Below are 21,548 nucleotides of genomic sequence, written 5' to 3' on the forward strand. Positions count from 1 at the left end.
AGAGCGCCGCGCAACGCGTCGTGGAATCGATGCGCGGAGCGTAAATCAAAGATGTGGACGGAAAAACAAATGGCACAAGAAGGCAAAGAGGGTTCTTTTGTGCTGTGTCAAAAATGCAAAAACTTGGACGGTTTAACTTTTTACACAGTTCGTATAATTTGTTGCTTGGTCACAGACAAGCGCGTCATGGCGTCAGTGGTGACATGTACTCACTTTTGTGCATGTGCAAAATGGCAGTGCGCAACGACTGCTTTAGATCTGCCATGTGTAAATACCGAGGATATTTAATCTGCTCACTCGACGATTCAATTGGACTTTAACTACAGGAATATAACACACAAACTCTGACAGACTACGCAGTGACAGGTATTACTTAATGACTATTTTCCTTTGTTATGTTTGAAAATAATTTGGTTAAAGTAATACCTGAACACAACTGGATCAAACAAAGCACAGCGTTTTAGACGTCATAAACATATACACTTCTGAGGACAGCTGACACGCGCCACATCACCTTCAGAATTGACAGACTTTCCAGAGATATCAATGTATACAACCTTCCTGAAATGTACTTATTTGTAACGATAATCACAAGCAATTACACGACCTTGACTAACCCCCCCCCCCCCAAAAAAAAGACCTCGAGAGAGGGAGGATGACCACCAATGTCAGATTTGTTAAAAAAAACATCACCTACGTGTGTATTCCTTTACCAACAATTTATTTGGTTGTATGCCATCTACAGCATTGCAAATGGGCTTTGAACGTATATCCATATACGGTTTTATATTTTAATAAATCATTTTAATATCTTTATATTTTTTTCACATTTTATACCCGCTCATTCTCACAACTATACTGCCACTTATCAAAACATAACTTATTCTGTGCACAGAATCACTTTTTTTTTTTGTACATGTTGAATATTTTTCTATATTTGGCTATTTCTGTTTGTTTTATGTAGCTATTTTCTTTGTATATTTGGATATTCTAGAATATTTGGCTATCTTTTTGTCCTTTTTCCCCCAGACTGCTAGAACAAAAATGGTATGAGTGCTCAACATTAAACATGTTGACGTATTATTTGTGAAACGGTTCAATAAAACAATGTGAATCATATGGGCTGAGAAAGCGACGGCAAGGAGACTGCTTTCCAATTTGGCCCGTGATGAGTATGATTACGGCGTGTGAGGAAGCAGGAGATTAATCCATTCAGAACAATAAAAGCAAATCATTTCCGGGTCAATTGGGGGGTTGGGTGGTGGTGGTGGTGGTGGTGGGGGTACTGGTACTGAAATACCCTTCATCACTAGCCCAGCGTAATGGACCTGATCTACATGAGGAAATGAAGGAGACAGACAGCGATTCCCTCTGATGCTCTGTCAAACCCCCACGTTCAATTCCCAGAATATGGTAAGAATACTAATATGGTTCCCGTAACCCAGACCCAGAGTTGCTCTAGAGAAACTGAATAGCCAACTACCCAGAAACACTGATCGAGCCTAATAAACCATAAACCATAATATGCAAAACCTAACAACAGAACTGAAACTTAAGGGCGGAACAATAATTCCAATAGTCATAGTTGGAATGTCTCTAATGTCAATAATACAAGAATAGCCTACAATAAGCATATTGCACGCTACAGAAGTAGTATGCTGTAACAACTAGATCCCGACCGATGCCAGATGTTTGGTTTCCATGCCGATCCCAATTTTGGAGAGTCCTAGCCCACCGATTTCCAATTATTTGACGTGAAAAACGTCAACATTTTCAAATAAATTTGAAAAGCGTATGTTTCCTAATATGTAATAATTACAATTTTCTATATTTGAGAACATTTAACTTACATGCAAACAAATACTAATAAACATAACTCACTTTTTGATACATAAAAAAATGTAAAAGATGATATTAAATAAAACTGTAAAAAAAATGAAAAAAATTCCGAGTTCCAGAGAGCATCATCACTTTCCAAATGAATTTGTTTCCCGAGTTTCCCATGAACGCAGCCGTGTTTGTGTCTCAACGCGAGTTTAAACAAACACGGATGGATTTCTAATGCCTAGTCAGACTCCTGCAAATAATCAATGTTTTTGTTTATTATAGTCGTTTAAAAATGGGGACACATCAGCAACATAACTGCCCATCCCGTGTGGTCATAAAAAGTCACATTTGGGCCCCAAAGGTTGACTGGAGGAAAACCAGAGACTGTCAGCTGGACTGGGACGGTATTGCTGCGTTGCGGGAAGTATTTCTGTATCATCCGTTGGTGTCGTGTTTTTATGGACACCCGTCAAACTGTTTCCAACGGCTAAAGGTGATGACTGCGGCTGGTAGCGGCAGCTAGTAAACAGAGCTCATCACTTCCATTGGTGCTTGCACCCTTTCCCAACCGCAAAAGTTTGCTTGTTTTTACCGTGTCGTCGTTCCTCACCCAGTGTATGGATGGAAATGCTCATGTATACTGTTGCCTTGAGGGCTTTGTCGTTGAGAACCAATAAACTACCACGCAACGCATAATTGAAATAAACTGCCATCAAAAACCTTCAACGTGAATGGCACCGAATTGAAGAGTGCGTTTGCCCTATTAGCGATGCGTTTTCTCACGGGGAACTCTGAATTTATCCATGATGGGTGAGGCTTATTCATAATTCATAGTTCATAACAGTTTGTATGGGTGCCCCCCACACAGAGCCTTGGACGGTCCACCCTCATCCAAAAAGCACTTTGTCTGAGATGAGGCCTATTTGGATGAGCTAGCACAGGGATCACATGCAAACAATTCCCCGGTATACTGTATATGTTTTATCAAATCAGTCACAAACACGAAAAATCCTTGGAGAGGGCATCATCCTGTGAAATCTCCAATAAACAGAACATACACTACTCACAAAAAGTTAGGGATATTCGGCTTTCGGGTGAAATTTCAGGATGAACCTAAAATGCACTATAACCTTTACAGGTGAACTTAATTTGACCTTCTCTAAACTTTTGAATGCACATGTCCAACTGTTCAATGTTTCAGTACTTTTTGCACAACTTGCTGTTCTCTAACAAGGAGCTGAACGGCAATATTCACAACAGGTGTTTGATCCATGAATCGACCAATACATTTCTTGGTTCAATTAGAATTGGTATTTAAACAGTCCTCTCCATCATGCTCATTCACATTTTGACATCATGAGACCAAGACGACACCTAACAATTGATCAACAGTACCTCGCCATTGTGCGGCTTCAAACAGGATGTTCTCAGAGGGAAGTGGCCACTGAGCTTAGAGTGTCACAGAGCGTCATCAGCAGGTTGCAACAGAGATACAGAGACTGGAAGAGTCACAGAAAGGCATAGAAGTGGACGTCCTTTGGCCACATCCCACACTGATGAGCGCTTGATTTTGAACAGTGCCCTGCTGATGCCCGGATGATGAATGCCACTCAACTCCAGGCACATTTAAGGGAGGTGAGAGGTACCCAAGTGTCACGTCAGACCATTCGAAACGGTTTACATCAGCGTGGTCTGCGTGCTACACGACCTACAAGGGAACCTGACCACACCACCAGGCACAGGCATCATCGTCTTGCACGGGCCAGGGAGCATTTACACTGGACGAGGGACCAGCGGCCTCAGTGCTGTTCTCTGATGAAAGTCGGTTCACGTTGAGCAGAAATGATGGCTGCCAACGATGTTGGAGACATCAAGGAGAGCGCTATGCATCAGCCACTGTTGTCACCAGACGAGCCTTTGGTGGTGGTGGTGTTACAGTGTGGGCGAGTGTGTCTAGTCAATGCAGAACTGCCCTACACTTTGTGAATGGTACAGTGACAAGCCCAGACTACCTGAATAACATCATTCATCCAGTCATTGTGCCCCTACATGAACAACACAGGCCTAATTTCATCGTCATTGACGACAATGCTCCAGCTTCTTGAGGTTGCATCATCGGGGAACAGCTGCTGGAGACTGGGGCACCTCAAATGGAGTGGCCTGCACTTTCTCCAGACCTGAATCCCATAGAAAACCTATGGGATCAGCTGAGTGGCCGTGTAGAGGCTCGTAACTCTGTACCCCAGCACTTCAATGACCTAAGGGCCGCTCTTCAAGAAGAGTGGGGGGCCAGGCCTCAGCAGACAATAGGTCGACTTGTGAACAGCATGAGACGTGGTTGTCAAGCTGTAATTGATGCTCAAGGCCACATGACAAGTTATTGAGACGTTGACATTTTTTGTTGTGGTAAACCCACCACTGTTGTTGGCTTTTGTTTCAATAAATTGTTTGAGATGAGGAAATCACCATTGCATGCTTCTACTTAAATGCCCTACTTCCATTGGTGCTTGCACCCTTTCCCAACCGCAAAAGTTTGCTTGTTTTTACCGTGTCGTCGTTCCTCACCCAGTGTATGGATGGAAATGCTCATGTATACTGTTGCCATGAGGGCTTTGTCGTTGAGAACCAATAAACTACCACGCAACGCATAATTGAAATAAACTGCCATCAAAAACCTTCAACGTGAATGGCACCGAATTGAAGAGTGCGTTTGCCCTATTAGCGATGCGTTTTCTCACGGGGAACTCTGAATTTATCCATGATGGGTGAGGCTTATTCATAATTCATAGTTCATAACAGTTTGTATGGGTGCCCCCCACACAGAGCCTTGGACGGTCCACCCTCATCCAAAAAGCACTTTGTCTGAGATGAGGCCTATTTGGATGAGCTAGCACAGGGATCACATGCAAACAATTCCCCGGTATACTGTATATGTTTTATCAAATCAGTCACAAACACGAAAAATCCTTGGAGAGGGCATCATCCTGTGAAATCTCCAATAAACAGAACATACACTACTCACAAAAAGTTAGGGATATTCGGCTTTCGGGTGAAATTTCAGGATGAACCTAAAATGCACTATAACCTTTACAGGTGAACTTAATTTGACCTTCTCTAAACTTTTGAATGCACATGTCCAACTGTTCAATGTTTCAGTACTTTTTGCACAACTTGCTGTTCTCTAACAAGGAGCTGAACGGCAATATTCACAACAGGTGTTTGATCCATGAATCGACCAATACATTTCTTGGTTCAATTAGAATTGGTATTTAAACAGTCCTCTTCATCGTGCTGTTCACATTTTGACATCATGAGACCAAGACGACACCTAACAATTGATCAACAGTACCTCGCCATTGTGCGGCTTCAAACAGGATGTTCTCAGAGGGAAGTGGCCACTGAGCTTAGAGTGTCACAGAGCGTCATCAGCAGGTTGCAACAGAGATACAGAGACTGGAAGAGTCACAGAAAGGCATAGAAGTTGACGTCCTTTGGCCACATCCCACACTGATGAGCGCTTGATTTTGAACAGTGCCCTGCTGATGCCCGGATGATGAATGCCACCCAACTCCAGGCACATTTAAGGGAGGTGAGAGGTACCCAAGTGTCACGTCAGACCATTCGAAACGGTTTACATCAGCGTGGTCTGCGTGCTACACGACCTACAAGGGAACCTGACCACACCACCAGGCACAGGCATCATCGTCTTGCACGGGCCAGGGAGCATTGACGCTGGACGAGGCACCAGTGGGCCTCAGTGCTGTTCTCTGATGAAAGTCGATTCACGTTGAGCAGAAATGATGGCTGCCAACGATGTTGGAGACATCAAGGAGAGCGCTATGCATCAGCCACTGTTGTCACCAGACGAGCCTTTGGTGGTGGTGGTGTTACAGTGTGGGCGAGTGTGTTTAGTCAATGCAGAACTGCCCTACACTTTGTGAATGGTACAGTGACAAGCCCAGACTACCTGAATAACATCATTCATCCAGTCATTGTGCCCCTACATGAACAACACAGGCCTAATTTCATCGTCATTGACAACAATGCTCCAGCTTCTTGAGGTGGCATCATCAGGGAACGGCTGCTGGAGACTGGGGCACCTCAAATGGAGTGGCCTGCACTTTCTCCAGACCTGAATCCCATAGAAAACCTATGGGATCAGCTGAGTGGCCGTGGAGAGGCTCGTAACTCTGTACCCCAGCACTTCAATGACCTAAGGGCCGCTCTTCAAGAAGAGTGGGGGGCCAGGCCTCAGCAGACAATAGGTCGACTTGTGAACAGCATGAGACGTGGTTGTCAAGCTGTAATTGATGCTCAAGGGCACATGACAAGTTATTGAGACATTGACATTTTTTGTTGTGGTAAACCCACCACTGTTGTTGGCTTTTGTTTCAATAAATTGTTTGAGATGAGGAAATCACCATTGCATACTTCTACTTAAATGCCCTACTTTCATGATGTAATATCACTGTACCGTGAACATTTTACATTTTCCATAAATGTCAAATATCCCTAACTTTTTGTGAGTAGTTTATGTACCACAAATGCGGGCTGCTTTGCAAGGAGTTTTGAATGAATGTGTAACCCAAGTTATTTTCTGTAGTTCTTAAATTACAGTTCAATTTTTTTGAGATAATCGCTGAGCAATGTAATTAACGAGGCCCCAAAACACATCGCGAGCGCATGCATGGAGACGATAGAGCACAGAGCATAGACGAACTAGGAGACACAACTGCGATGGTGGTTTGAAAGCGATATATAGTATATATATATATATATATATATATATATAATATACCAAATGTGGAAAACACTGCACTGGAGACAGGAAAACTGGTGAAAACTCCCGGGGAGCGTTCCGGACGGGTGCTTTCCGAGTAAATAGACAGATTATCCTGGCTGTTTTTTTTTTTGAGGGTCGGACCGTCCACTGGATCCAACTGGATTCGACTGCTTCCCCCATCGTCGTTGCTCCTGGATGCGATCGCCTCTCGCCGGACGTCCGTCATATGGACATCGTGCTCGGGCCCAGGGGTGGTAGGAGCGAAATTGGGGAACTAAACTGAGGAATATTTTGTTTTAATGTTTTTCTTATTCTGAGTCCTCAGTTTTTTTTCTTCGGGTTTTCTTTTGGTTCTTGTGCCAAGACAAGCAAACTGTTTCATTTAACTTTTTTCGGGATGTGATTCTGGGTCAATGTTTAACCTTGTTTGCCGCAGTGTTGAGAGAACATATACATTTGTTTATTTATTTCTTGAAGGTATCTTTGTAAATATATAACCTTTATTCTCTCAAGTCGTGGTCACGTGTTGTTGTGTGGGTTGGAGGTCTCATGAATCTCAATAAGCTACAATCAATCCCCTTGCCAATCAGATGTGAACCTGGAATCTTAAGTAACCTGATCCAACCTTAGACGTAGACTTTTAGCATAGGTACCCCATCACGTAGGGGTCACCAGACGGTTACACATTGAAGCTGTCCTTACATACAGTTTTATAAAATTCCAAGCATTTCTTTTGGTCTCTGTATTACATTGTTATCCTCCCAGCAACACTGTTCACCAGGTAAACACAGTGGAGGGATGGGTCTAATCCCTACAGGGTTCGTGCAATTCATTTCGAAATAGGTCAAAAAAAAAAAAGTCTTCTTTATTCCTTTTTTTTCTCCATAACGTGGCACGGTGGCGCAGTGCATTGCACTGCTGCCTCACAGCAAGAAGGTCCTGGGTTCGATTCCCGCCTGGGGCGCTGTTGGCACCGTGCTCCGGCGGGTTATCTTCCAAAAACAGGAGCCTTTCTGTGTGGAGTTTGCATGTTCTCCCCGTGCTCACATGGGGTTTCCTCCACCTCACGTCAGTAAGGACCCCCACCAAAAACATGCACCCATCATCGTCTGACCAGCGATGGACACTCATCACCTGGTCCCCGGGCGCGTCCACGTACGCTGCCCACTGCTCCTGGCTGTGCCCCCGGAGGAAGGACAAGCCAGGATGGGTCAAAAGCAGAGGAGCCATTTCACCGGCCACCATCAAGCATGTGCATGTGTGTGTGTGTGCAAGCATGTGTTGTAGAGTGTCGTGTGACAATTAAAGACTGTTTCTTCTGTTTCTTAAGATTATTTGTTTCTTTATGCGTTAGTTGTGGCCTGTTTTTTTTTTTTTTGTAGGCTGTCTTGACAGGCTAAGTCAAAACTATCAAGAAGAACTTTTGTAAAACTAGGCGTCTTTACAGTGCTGGCAACGCTTATTAATATGTTCCAAATAAGTCCTGTCTAATATCGGCCAATGTGTGCTGAGAACTGCAACCACACACACACACACGCACACACACACTCACACGCACACAAGCACACGCGCGCAAACACACACACACACGCGCTCAAACACACACACGCATGCACACAAACACGCGCGCAAACAAGCACACACACACACGCGCGCGCGCGCGCGCAAACACGCATGCACACGCACACACACACACACACACACACACACACACACACAGCAAAAAGAGTACTTTCATGTGCTTCTTCAAAGCCTAAATTAAGCAGGAGATACGAGGGATAATAACCATAAGGTTATCCTCATCCTTCTCAGCCAAAGGATGTGTTGTGACACATCAAAACACCAGCAGAGCTCCATTCCAACACTTAGAAATGCATTAACACCACGGCGGTGAACAAGGAAGACAATGGTAATGCAAATAAGGAAAGCTATTATAAAAAAAAAAAAAAAAAAAGAAAAAGAAGTAAAAATTACACTATTTGCCGACTTCAAAGTCACTCTGACGTGGCGGCCACTGCGGCATTGCTTTACTTCTCCCCCGCTTGTGGGAATGAAAGCAAGTTAATTAGAAAGAGGTTTAATGGGACCTTAATTAAGTTATGCTTTGTACATTTTGGTTTACTGCTACCAGTCCGGTAAGTGTTAATCATAACAGAAACGACCGACCACGTTTATAGTACTATAAATGACGAAATATCGATGGCTAACTCAGCCTGAACACCACTTGCATGAAATGTGTGTGTGTGTGTGTGTCTGTGCGGCGTTCACGGTTTGACCTGCAGGTACGCACACCAGCCTGCGCTTCTCATTTCATTCTCCGGCTGAACTGCTCCGTCTACCCATTCGAAAGACTAGCGATGCAGGAATGGCGATCGATTCGCTCGTGGCGAACCACTCATTTAAACGACTCGGGGGCCGGGAGTCACTCCGCCAAAACCGTGGTCGGCTTCGTTTCCGACTCGGTAACCGCAGCCAACAGGCGTTCACTGTGGCCAACAGGCGTTCACTGTGGCCAACAGGCGTTCACTGTAGCCAACAGGCGTTCACTGTGACCGAGAAAGTAATCGAAGGAGAAGGAATCTGGCAAAATTTGTATTGGAAGATGACTGGTTGAAAGAGCCGAACCTATTCTTCTCACTTGTTACAAAAGAATTGAACTAATCTTTCACCGAATCTCCAAAAAGAGACGAAATTTTCATCACCATAAAAGACGCAGACGGAAATAATTCCACCGACGCCGAATGAATGAACGACCCCGATCCCCCGGCAACCCATCCAGTGGGGGCTTCGCTTCCTTCGTCCCAGTCATTTCGGAGGAAGATGTATTACCGGTGTCACCGATCATGGTGACTTGTAATAAACCCGCGCAGATGGCGTCCTACTGCTCCCCTGTCAGTCCGGTGTCACCCTACAGCACCCGAGCGGCGTGGCTCCCCCGTGCCACCGAGACAGAGGCCACGTCACCCCCGCCAGCTCATTACAATGCCAAAGTCACCAGTGACAATGAGATGAGGAAAAAAAAAAAACAAAAAAAAAACCTTGCAGCCGCACTCCAGCTTAATCTCCTTTAAAACCGCCATCCATGTAAAACATGCAAATGTACAGTCGGGCGGCTGGGGGAGACGGCGAGAGAAAAAGGAAACTAATTTGATGCGTAAATGCGGTGTGTCAAGCGGGGAAAAATGGGGGAAAAGGGGAAACTCCCAATCCCCGGCTTTCGCACGTATCGCATGCCGACACATTTCCCCTCCCCGCGCGGCGTTAATCTCCACATTTTGGCCGATGGACTCACCTCGCTCCGGCTAATTGAGTCTCTTCCCCGGCGAGGGAAGGACGGCGCTGTTCCCCGTTGACGTGTTTGTCGTCGCAGATACGGCTCTGTTTTTGGTTTTTCGGGGGATTCCTATTGCGGTTTCATCCGTCATCAAAAGGTCCCGAAATGAGAGAAGATCTCTCCACAGTATAATCCTTCACAGGCTCTTATTTTATTTTATTTTTTAATTAAGAAGTTAAAGGCTTTGATTTAATGCTCACCCTTTGCTGGTGTTGACACATGGAGGAGATTTGAGAGGTTTGACACTTTGCTGGAGATTTTACATAACGCTGGTGTGACTTAAAAGAAAATGTATAAGATTTTTAAATTAAAACGCCACCAAACGAACTCACTGACTTGCTCTGTTTTCCAAACCACCAGGGACACTTATATCATTGTGAGAGATAGTTCTACAGTATATATAGGATTAAATACTAATAGTAGATATACAGATATAAAATATATAATAATAATAAAATAATAATAAAATAATAACAATAATAATAATAATAATAATAATAATAATAATAGTAATAACAATAGTAATAATACTAATAATAATAATAATAATAATAATAATAATAATAATAATAACAACAATAATAATCATAATAACAATCATAATAATGCAGAACACAATGTGCTACTTACACAGGGAATGGGAGTATAATAACTTTTCCAGTGAAGGGTAAGTGAGCCGGTCAAGGTTAATGTGTCATTTCCACAGTGGGAGGACGTTCTCTTATGGGAATAATGATATGAACGGTGACACATTTATTTTTACATTTTTACTACTTTTTCGTGTCACGCAGAGACACCAGTAATTTCTGAAGATCGAGAACACGTAGTGAAGTAGAAAATGTGCAAAGTCGTGTCACAGTCTGAAAGCCAACTACAAACACAAAATATAACGTTAATTACTACTTTTAATGATCAGCTCAGTTTTCCCATCCAACTGCTTAATGATGCAAGACTGGCAAACGATTCGATCGTAGCGAGAAAAAAACCAAACAAACATCTGTTAAATGATCCAGGAATCAGGAGTTGCTCCGGCAAGAGACAGAGTTTCTTCCCGCCAGCCACAAGGACTGTCAATGCTGACCTTACCAGGGGTCCTCACTGAGTCACACGGGCTCCACTACTTTACTGTACTGTATGTAGCGTACTGTACTGCATCCTGTACTACATCACTGTTCTGGGATACTGCTTACTCCGCTGTATTGCTGTTCTGTTCAGTGTTACTGTATTGCTGTGCCGTACTGTTGTATACTGTACTGTATATCTCCACACACACTACTTCACTTTAATCACATGCCACTTTACTGCACATATCTGTATATACATAATAGCCTGTCCCATATACATCAGTCTATTCCCTTTTTTTCTGTTTTGTTCCCCCACTCTGCATTACCTTTGAGTTCTTATTTTATTCTATTCTTTAATATTCAATTTACTTACTGCATTACGTTTTAGGAATCAGTTAGTTAGTCAAGTAGAAATGTTTAGGTAGCTATTGTGTTCAGTCTAGAATATACTGTGCATAATCACTGGGTGCGTTGCATTGATATTTCACTGCATACTGTATATGTTTGGAAGTTGGTATGTGTATGTGACGAATAAACCTCTTGAATCTTGAACAGAGTCATTCTGTTGGGAATCTGTATCCACAGCCGGACACAGAGGCGGAGGGTCGTGAGTCACGCATGTGCCTCAAGCAAAGTCAGTGACTCCTTGAAATGAACTGAACTCAGCTCACAACTCAGAGCTGAACCGTCTCCTCTGATCCTCGGCACGCCAACTGAATCACACAAACAAGTCCTTTCACCCCCGTGATTCGCAAAGAGCCCGAAATAGGGGTGAACCTCTCGTCGCCACAGCTGGGTTTCGGGCTCACCTCTGGTGTGGCTGGGCGTCCTCTTCCTCCCCGTGGACGAGCTGTGCGTGGCGTGCTGTAAGTGAGACATGTCCATGGTGGTGTTAGGGGTCCGGAAACTCTCCTTGAACCTCTGCATCAGGTCCTCCACCGACTCCTGGTTGGGGTCCAGGGCTGCGGGGAAGGGGCGAGAAAAGGCGGGCTGTTAACGCGGCTTCGGGGTCCTTCACGTGAAGGCAGTTCTCAAGGTGCGAAGGAAACACAAGGGGTCCCGCGGCCCCGTATGGACGCCCGTCCACATCCAGAGACACGGTCCCCAAAAACCTAAAGGTCTGGAGGGGTTTATGTTGAAGCTGGTATCCCTCAACTTGATGTCCTGACTGCAAATAAGTGAGCTAGGCCCTCCTGTGCTGAGCCGGGCACGAGTCTTATTAGTGTGTCCGTGAGGCCGTGTCCCTGAAAACAGATTAAAACTAAGTCCCGTGATTAAGATTGCGTCAAACTGCGTCTTGTTGCTATTTGTTCTCTCTTCTCTTTCACGTGGAATTAGAAACCCCTTGGAACAGAACACCCATTCCCTACCGAGAGACAAAATGTTCCGCCCCGCTTATAGCCTCAGGGACTGGGTGTAAAATCATTCATTCCCTTCATTACGGCCCAGACACACACACACAACACACACACACACACACACACACACACACACACACACACACACACACACACACACACACACACACACACGCACACAGATAGTCTGATAACTTTGAACATGACTTTAAAACACAAGGAATTATAACAGAACAGTGCTAAAATAGGCCTACGTCTTCCGGGCTGTCAGAGAGCCTGTACTCCTGCAACCCAATGGCAAATTTAGCACCCCACATCATCCCAGTTAGTTCATTTTAAGACTAACAACTATATAACCTATAATAAAGCAGTTTTATCTTAAAATGCCATTGTCTTTGTTTGAGACAGCTGTGTAGTGCTCAATGACCTTGCTCGGATTTTTCGCCGTTCAGTCAAAGGATGATGCAATTGGTATAAATAAATATATTTGAACTACTCCTCTCTCACCATGTCCACACTTTGTTACTCTCTGCTTGTGGACTATATACACACAGGTGTGTGTATATGCGTTTGTGTTTCTATTTGTTTTGCTATTTCCCTACTTAAAAGATATGCACAAATATGCACAAACCACCATTTTATAATAATATTATCATTCATATTGTATATATATCATTATTACTGTTGTTATTATTATTATTTTTATTATTATTATTATTATTATTAGTGTTATTTTTGGCATTATTATTATTATATGGATATTTTTTTTATTTTATTTGTATGCTGTATTATTATTATTATTATTATTTAGTATTAGTATTATTCGATTTATATAGAAGCTGTTAATTGTTTCCTCTGTTACTAAATAACAGCAAAATGGCGTTCACTGTTAAAACGTACATGCCTATATGCCACAGTTTTACTGTTTTTTCTCCCCACTTTTAATATAGGAGTGAATTCTGAAGTACATGGGATTCATTTATTTTTATTTTTTTTTACCTTGTATTGAATTTCCTGTACAGTAAGTCACCATGCATCAAAAGTTCAATAACAACAAAGGTGTCGTCCCGGGAGTTAATGGCTTGTCTAGACAGGGGGCTGTTTACTTCCAGAAAAATATAAAGAATAAATTGATCAATAAACAAATGAGAGCGGAACTTTGAAGAGAAATGCAGCTGCCGTCTCTCGCCCTCTCTCTCGCCCTCTCTCTCTCTCTCTCTCTCTCTCTCTCTCTCCACATCTCCATCATCACCTCCACTTCCTCACCCCACCCTCTCATCTGCTCCGTCAGCCGCCACGGGCTCTGATCACAGCCTGAACTACAGTCGCGAGGACGAAAAAAAACAAAAAAAAAAAACGATGGAAGATCAAGGTGGAGATGAAACGTTTAGAGAGGAGAGAGGAGGAGAAGGGAGGAACGTACGCGAGAGGAGGGTGGAAGAGTGAGGGGAGAGGGAGGGAGAGCGCTGCGTCGGGAGATGAAGGTCGGGGATGCAGCTGCAACTTGTTTTCTTTTGTTTTGTTCCGGGTGTTCTTGGTTTGCTTCCCTGCTTGTTAAACAAACAGCTTAAGGAGATGGTTAGGGCTGGATACGGGACATGATAATAGCAGGAAGAAAGTGCCATGTGATGGATATTAAATCAATTAAAAGTTCTAACTCAACAGTCTGCTCCAACAAAGACGATAAGCAATAGTGGGTTAGTCAGTTATTGCTAGAATGTGTGTGTTATATGTGTAAATGAGGTGGATAAGTATTGTGTGTGTGTGTGTGTGTGTGTGTGTGCGTGTGTGCGTCTGTGCACGTGTGTGTGTGTGTGTGTGTGCTGAAAAAACATACTGAAAGGGTCTGGACAGGCGTAAGAGACAAACGACATTTGTCGGAAAGAAAGTTATGCCTCCGGGCGCTCCTGGTTGGGATGTTATTCTCTCTCTCTCTCTGGTATACAACAAAGGGAGGGAGAGAGGGAGGGGGAGAGAGGGAGGCGTGTGCCAAGAGGCGATGAAATATGTATGGAGTCAGTTAACCTCCCTCACGCTGCCAGAGACGCCTCTCCGTCACGGCGGGTCAGGGTTTAAGTGCTCTCCTGCCCGGACTCTGCCCTGGATTAGCCTATGGCACTAACCGAGGCGTCCGCTGGGGAAACGCTGAATTTAAGGGTTTTTTTGGCCGAAAAAATAAATAAACAAATTAAGTTAAACAAGCTGCTGCTGCCGATAAATGCATTTTCTTTTGCATTTGTCTCGGCCCGTATCTGTTGGCCATCTCGCGGAGGAAATGCCTGAAGACATGCCACTGAAGAGGAGCAGGTGGAGGGTGGGTTGGTACAGGTTTAAACATGGACAACGTGTCAAAACGTCGGAAACTTTGACTTTATCTTATTTATTTTCATTTTCATTCAGTTCTAGATTATGACAAGCCACACATTGTTGTCTCTTAGGACCATTGTCAAAAAAAAAAAAAAAAAAAAAAAAGAGAATTATACTTCATTGGTTCGTCTGTACAACAACTACTACAAATCTTTGTTTACAATGACATACAAATAGTCTTTGTGGCTCCTAAGACTATAAGCATTTCATTATTTTGATACTTTGACACTATTTATTATATTTCACTGCATATATGTATGAAAGTATGTATATATATGTATGTGACAAATAAAAATCTTGAATCTTGAATCTTGAATCTATTCTTTTATATTACACAAAAGCTATCCCACGCACTCCATCCATTCATACTTAAGTATTCCTAAGTCAGTGCAATGTCGTGGTGATTTGGGGCATGTGGGGGTCCCTCAGGCCTCACCGGAGCCCAGAGTTTGGGTGGCGCTTAACGCTTTGGCCTTGGGGGGGGGGGGGGGTCCTGGGCCCCACGGGGGTGTTAGGGGGGCCGGGTTGGTTGTGCAATATTAACTGCAGTTGCCAACAGCACACGTTGGAGCACTGGGGTCTTCCGGGTTGGCGGGGCGCTGGTGGGTTGGTGTGGGGGTGTGATTGGCTGGGGGGGGCGACCAGGTGGGCCCCCTGCTGGCTGGGTTCGAGCCCTGGCGGCTTGCGCCTGGTGGTTTCTGGCATGTCGAGACCCAGTGGGGCTGCGGAGAGCACTGCCGGGTGCCTTCCGGAGTCCCTAGGGGGTGCGGCTGCCTTTGTTCCCAGGGTGCGTGGCTTCTCTGCGGTGGGGGTGGTGAAGGGCCTGCATGTCCGGTGGCCTGCGGGCGTCGACGGGGAGGGGTGGGGGCTGACAACTAGGTGCCCTGCGCTGAGCACACTTGTCTACGCAGATGGGCGTTTGGCTGGTTGTGGTGGGGCGGGCCTCGCCCTTGCACAGGGCGCTGGGGTGCATGGGGGCCCCGCTGGCGCGCTTGCTGGGTGCGCGGTTCGAGGCGGGGTGTCGGTCTGTCGGCGCCGGGCCTCTGGTCCGTGCCTGCCGTCCGCGGCCTGGGTTCTGTGCCTGCAGCTGCATCTTGGGACTGGGGGGGGTTCTTCTGTGGCTGCAGGGTGGGCGTTCTCGGGGGTGTCTGTACGGCCGCGGGCATCAGGGGTGGCTTGAGGGGCCTTTTTTGCTGCAAGGCGCTACAATACCGACCTTGTACACCAGAACCAATTGGGACAAGTCTTGTACACTCACCAGTGGACACATCACACGCACACAAAGACATACAGGCGGTCTCATCACAGGCACACACACAACCCCAGCACCTGATTTGAACACACCCCCAACCCCCTCCTGATTACATCCCTCTCCTCATCCCCATTTACTGCCATAGCTTTCACAGAAAGAGGCCAGGTGCTGAATTGCTGTTCCAGTTTTCCTGGACTTAATTAACTTTTGTCAATACAGGATCTCGTCTGACGTTTCTATGTTTATATTTATCCATGTACATGTTGTTGTTTGGTTCTATGTTTATTTGTCTCACCCCTGGTGGTCTCTCCCCCTCTTGGAGTAGTGATTAGTTGTTTAAAGACCAAAACATGGTACGACCGTCCTCCAAAGAGGGGGATTGGTGGTGCTCTTGTGTAACAAAAAAGCTGTGCTCTTGTCATCCCACAGGTCGTCCACAGGACAGAGTTATTGCAGCAGTTCTTGACGATTTAAGAATTAATAAAGAGTTGCATTGCAGGTTGAGAACTTGAACTCCACTTGCAGACTAACTCTGTCCTAGATGCAATGGCACAAATGCTCTGCGTTGTATGCCCAGCATGCTGAGGGTGCAGGTTAAAAAAATAAATAAATAAAGGAATAATCAACCATAGATCGAAAAAATTAATTATGGGCTGGAGAAAAGGCAAAGATTAGGTTGTGATATTCAAATTATGATATCATGATTATTATTATGATCATTCGTAGTAGTAGTAGTATTTTTGTTGCTGTTGTGAGTGATGTTGTTGTTACTATTATTATTATTATTTATTCACTATTTCATTATCGTCTTATTGCCCTAACCTCGTGTCTTGTAATATCATAATTGTTATATACATGTCTTTTGCATTGACAAAGTAGGAATCCTGGCCATGCCAATAAAGCAAATTAGAATTAGAATTTCAGTGAATGACTGAGTGAGTGAGTGAGTATGTCTGTGTGGGGCCAAAACCTTAACCCTAAAGGACCCCCTCCTCTTTCTCCTATCTTCCTTTCGATCGCATGAGTGAGGGATGCACGGAAATGAAAACAGAAACAACGGGAGGGTTTTCGATTGGATTTGTGATGGACGTGCAGCCAGGCTCCAGGGTCCATTCAAGTGACAGGCCCTTCCAGTGTTTCCCGAACGCTAACATGCTATCAACCGTCAGATTCCCTGGGTGTCCGCGCTAAGGTGCGTTTGTTTTGCCGACGTGCTATAATGCTGAAGAGAATCGGGACACGTCCAGGAACCAAGTAGGATGACTACCAGAACAGCCAACAAGGTTACAGTGAGTGTACAAAGTGGGCCCCGCACCAAATGTGTGGAAAATCTCACCAGATGGAGAAAATGTGAGAGACCCCGCACATAACAAAATATAATGATGAATTTAGAAAGAAGCAGCAACACTCTTAGCATACCAAATGAGGAAAATCACACCACAGGAGAATCTGGCAAGATAACCTTAAGAACCATCCAAAAATCGGGACTTTGCTCACAATCGTCGGAAGGAGGGGAATCAGGCCCAAAATTGGCTTGTTTATCTTGTAGTGCAGCAATTCCCCAACCTATAGGCATCGCTGGAGGGTATCGCTAGTGGGCCGTCAAATCATGCGCAAAACACATCGATTATTGGGAAAACAAATAAATAAATAATTACAAAAAAAAATTTCAGGGTGTACTACGTCCAAGCCGGACCGCGATCGACGTGCAGGTGTACATTTTAGAACTTGCGGTGATAATCAAAATGGACGGTCGGCCAGCATCAGGCACACTGAAAAGGAAAGGCGGACAGGCGAGACAGTCCCACCTGTCAAACAAAAAAGAAAGGTTCGGAGAAAGTATAGCGCTGAATATTTATCAATGGGGTTTTTTTGGACAGGCACAGAAGACGAACCGTTACCGCTGTGCGTGGTGTGTTCCGAGATTTTATCAAACTAAGCTCTGAAGCCATGTCAACTGCACCGTCACATCGAGACAAAACACCAACAGGACACGTCCAAGACGCTTGAAACTTTCGATCATAAACTCAAGGAGCATCAGGGCGAGGGGAAAGGCATTAAAACGTCAAGTACTGGCACCGAGAACGCAAATCCCGATCTGTCCGACAGAGCTGTGCGATTTCTGATGCCTTTCCCGTCGACGTATCTCTGCGAGACTGTTTTTTTTTCGGCGCTTGTGGAGTTGAAGACGAAATACTGGAATAAACTGAATGTTGAGCCAGATCTTCGCCTGAGACTGTCGTCCCTTAAGCCAGACATCAAGCATTTGGTGTCTGCCGTGCAACATCAGCCTTCTCATGAGGTGGGTTCATATTACTGTGTTCCTGTTATTGTTGGTTTTACGTTACCAACGTTACCTGAAAGTTCCATAGATATAAGGTTATTTTTAACCCACCTCTTTTTTTTCTTTTACCGCTACCGCACTGTATGAGAATGCATATGACTGTTAAAATATACGTCCTCTGAGAACGCACTGTTTGGCTCCCGTATTACTTCTGGTCGGATGTGGGCTGCAAACACTCTTGAGATTTTCAAGTGGGCCGCTAGTCCGCAAAGGTTGGGAACCGCTGTTGTAGTGTGTATCACGCTTAAGCACTGAGGTAACAAAGCTTTGTATGAAGGAATTTATCATGTTATTTTAATTATTATTATTATTATATTTATTATTATATAGAATTATATACTGAGATACAATTATAGAACCATATATTATAATCATATATTAATTATTATTATTATTATTATTATTATTATTATTATTATTATTCATAATAATAATAATAATAATAATAATAATAATATCATTTTTTTATGTATATAATTTTTTGGATGCATCTTTCAAAATAAATGAAAAATAAAAACAAAGCAGTTGAATCCAGTGAAAGACCTACAGCATGTAGAGTGGTTAGGACGATCCTCCTTAAACTAAAATCATGTTTTTTTTTCTCCTATATATTAACTCTTTCTTTGGTTCTCATTCCCACCTCCTCTTTCCTTTCTTTATCGCACGACACAGTTGTTGGGGGGGGGGGTTGCGTTTTTTTTTTTGCCTTTTCCCCAACACCTAACCTCTCTTAGCAAATCCCTTGGCCGTGGGATAAATGAGCACCGAGGAGATAAATGGCGAAGAAATGGGAGCTGGCCCCCGGCCCTGATTCCCTCTGTGATTTATTAAATTTGTCATTGTTTCAGCGGGGAGGAGTCCACAGGAGCCCTCCTTGGGAGAGCAGAGCCATGACAGCACCGCCTCTGGGATCATGACAGGTAGAGGAGACGAGAGCAGGAGAGCTGGCGGAGAGAGAGCGAGAGAGAGCGAGAGAGAGATAGAGATAGGTGTCAGTAAAGAAGTGGGGTGAGAGAGAGAGAGAGAGAGAGAGAGAGTGAGAGAGAGCGAGAGAGAGAGAAAGAGAAAGAAAGAGAGAGAGCGAGAGAGAAACAGGGAGAGGAGTAGGGTGGAATGTCTCCGCTCCAGCTGAGGAAGTCGTGAGAGGGAAATAAGTGGTTGATGGATAAAAAAGGGCATTGAAGGAGAGAGAGGGAGATTATGACAGAAATTTGATGCAGAGGAGGAGAGATAAAGGAAGAGGAGTGCAGAGGGCACTGGAGCATCCTACGGGGAAAAGGGAAGGAGGGGAAGAAAGAAAAAAAAAAGAAAGGGGAGGTTTGAGGGAAAAATGATAGCGGAAAGTCTGCGCCGCAGACGGAGACGGACTGCATGAAAAAAGACATGACAGGAAGTGAAGACCAGAATTGGAGGGGATCAAAACAGGAAGGGATGAAGCGAAGGGGGGGAAAAAAAAACGAAAAAAAAAACAAAAAAAAAAAACGGAACAGGCGGCCGCGACAGGAACGGGCGACCGCGAGATCCGAAAAAAAAGGTCGAAAACCCCCCCGGATCGCCGAAGGAAAGACGAGATAACGATCATATAATAGAGGCGGCGCCGTGATTTACAGCTGCTCCCAGAAGCACCGCGCGGCGTAGCGGAGGTTAATCAGGGGAGTGTTGTTTGTTTATTGTGTCGACAACACGGGCCGGAGGGCATGTAGAGACGGGTAGGATGCGGGAGCAGATTTCGGGGACGCATTATTGTAATGCATTTGTTGAAGGAGGTGGATGACGGCATGAGGGGAGAGGGGAAGGGGAAAATGTATTGTGTGGAAATGAGAAATCCCACCCCCATCCACCCCCACCACATAAAGAAACAAAAAAAAAAACTGTGGAAATATCCAATATCCAGCATATCCACAATACATAGCAAGACGGGGTAAAGAAAGGGCTTTCTCAAAGTCCCCCTGGAATGGGTGGTGCAGCGGGAGTTCATATTGATGTCGATTGATATTTATATCGAATTCACCTTAATACGGCGAATAGGATGTCAAAATGTATGCCCACCTCCAGTGGAAAATATCTTCCTCCCGAGGCCTTCCCCCAGAGTCTCTGTCCTTGACGTTTCCTCAAATCCCTACTCAACCGTCGTCGTTTGGTGACATACAGCATCAAGGAAATCAATAGGTGACACCGTTGGGCGGGTCCCTCTCATCGCATTATTCAATGAGAACGGGACCCAAAGGACAACAAGGAAGCGGGCATCTTCACACCCCATCTGCCCTGTACTTTCAAGGGGACACCCACCCGCGCGCCGGCGCACATTTTCGCCCATTCTTTTTTTCCTCCTAAATTATAGAAGGAGGGGGAAGGCGGTGACAGACGGCGCAGCCCCCTCCCTGCTCCATGGCCCACTTCCCGCCTCCATTCCCCGGCGCGCGCGCGCCGTCTTTTCCGATCCATAATGACTCTGCAGAGAGGGAACTGAATTGAAGGAATATCGGCGCACGAAAACACTCAAAAAGACATCTAGAGGAAAATGACTGTTATAAAATGGCAGAAAGACACACAGTATCTCACCCCACCCCTCCTCTCCCCCTCTTTCTTTCACTCTCGCCCTCTTATCTTAAAGACTTCTCTGCAGGGTTTGAACATTTACCGCCTCATCCCTTGTCACTGGCAGCCCCTCGAGAGCATGTAATGTGCCATCCTCAGTCAAACAGTCAAACCGTTTTTTCTCTTCCGCGACTTACCGCCACTCGCGCGCGTGTGTGTGTGTGTGTGTGTGTGTGTGTTTTTTGAGGCCTTTACAGTTTGCGGAGGAGTTAGACTCAAGTGCTATCTGGAGCTCGGCTTGTGCCACGGACCAGAATGAAATGCGAAACGCCTCCCCCAGCTCCCGTCCAGCCGAAGCGCGCAGGTCGCATCCTAATCTGCTGCTACTCCACACAATCTGCTGTGGATCTTATTGAACGCCCGCCACATATTAACACATCATGACCAGTATAATACATTCTATATCATACCGGATTATATTGTTTTCTTTAATAACTTCTACATATACATACATATAGATACGCAATGCACATACTATATTCCCTGTGTACACATCGAGATACTTTTGTATAATTTTCCAATGATTAAAGTCATTGGATCAACAGAATAAATGCCTTCAATTTGCTAAACCTGTTATTTCCTATAACCTATTAAAAAAACCTATAACCTATTTCCTACCTA

At 44.7% G+C, this 21,548-nt stretch overlaps 1 protein-coding gene across 1 annotated transcript in view; it reads right to left on the reverse strand.

Annotated features, from left to right (window-relative positions):
* astn2 (astrotactin 2) overlaps positions 1–21,548 on the reverse strand; it is a gene marked incomplete at both ends in the record, with an annotated part of 347,495 nt that overhangs the window by 191,404 nt on the left and 134,543 nt on the right. Inside the window, one exon of the mRNA XM_080017621.1 lies at positions 11,818–11,970. Within this exon, the coding sequence (XP_079873747.1) occupies positions 11,818–11,970 (153 nt within the window). The remainder of the gene's footprint in view (positions 1–11,817; positions 11,971–21,548) is intronic.

Source organism: Zeus faber, assembly GCF_960531495.2.
Source record: "Zeus faber genome assembly, chromosome: 17".
NCBI lineage: Eukaryota > Metazoa > Chordata > Actinopteri > Zeiformes > Zeidae > Zeus > Zeus faber.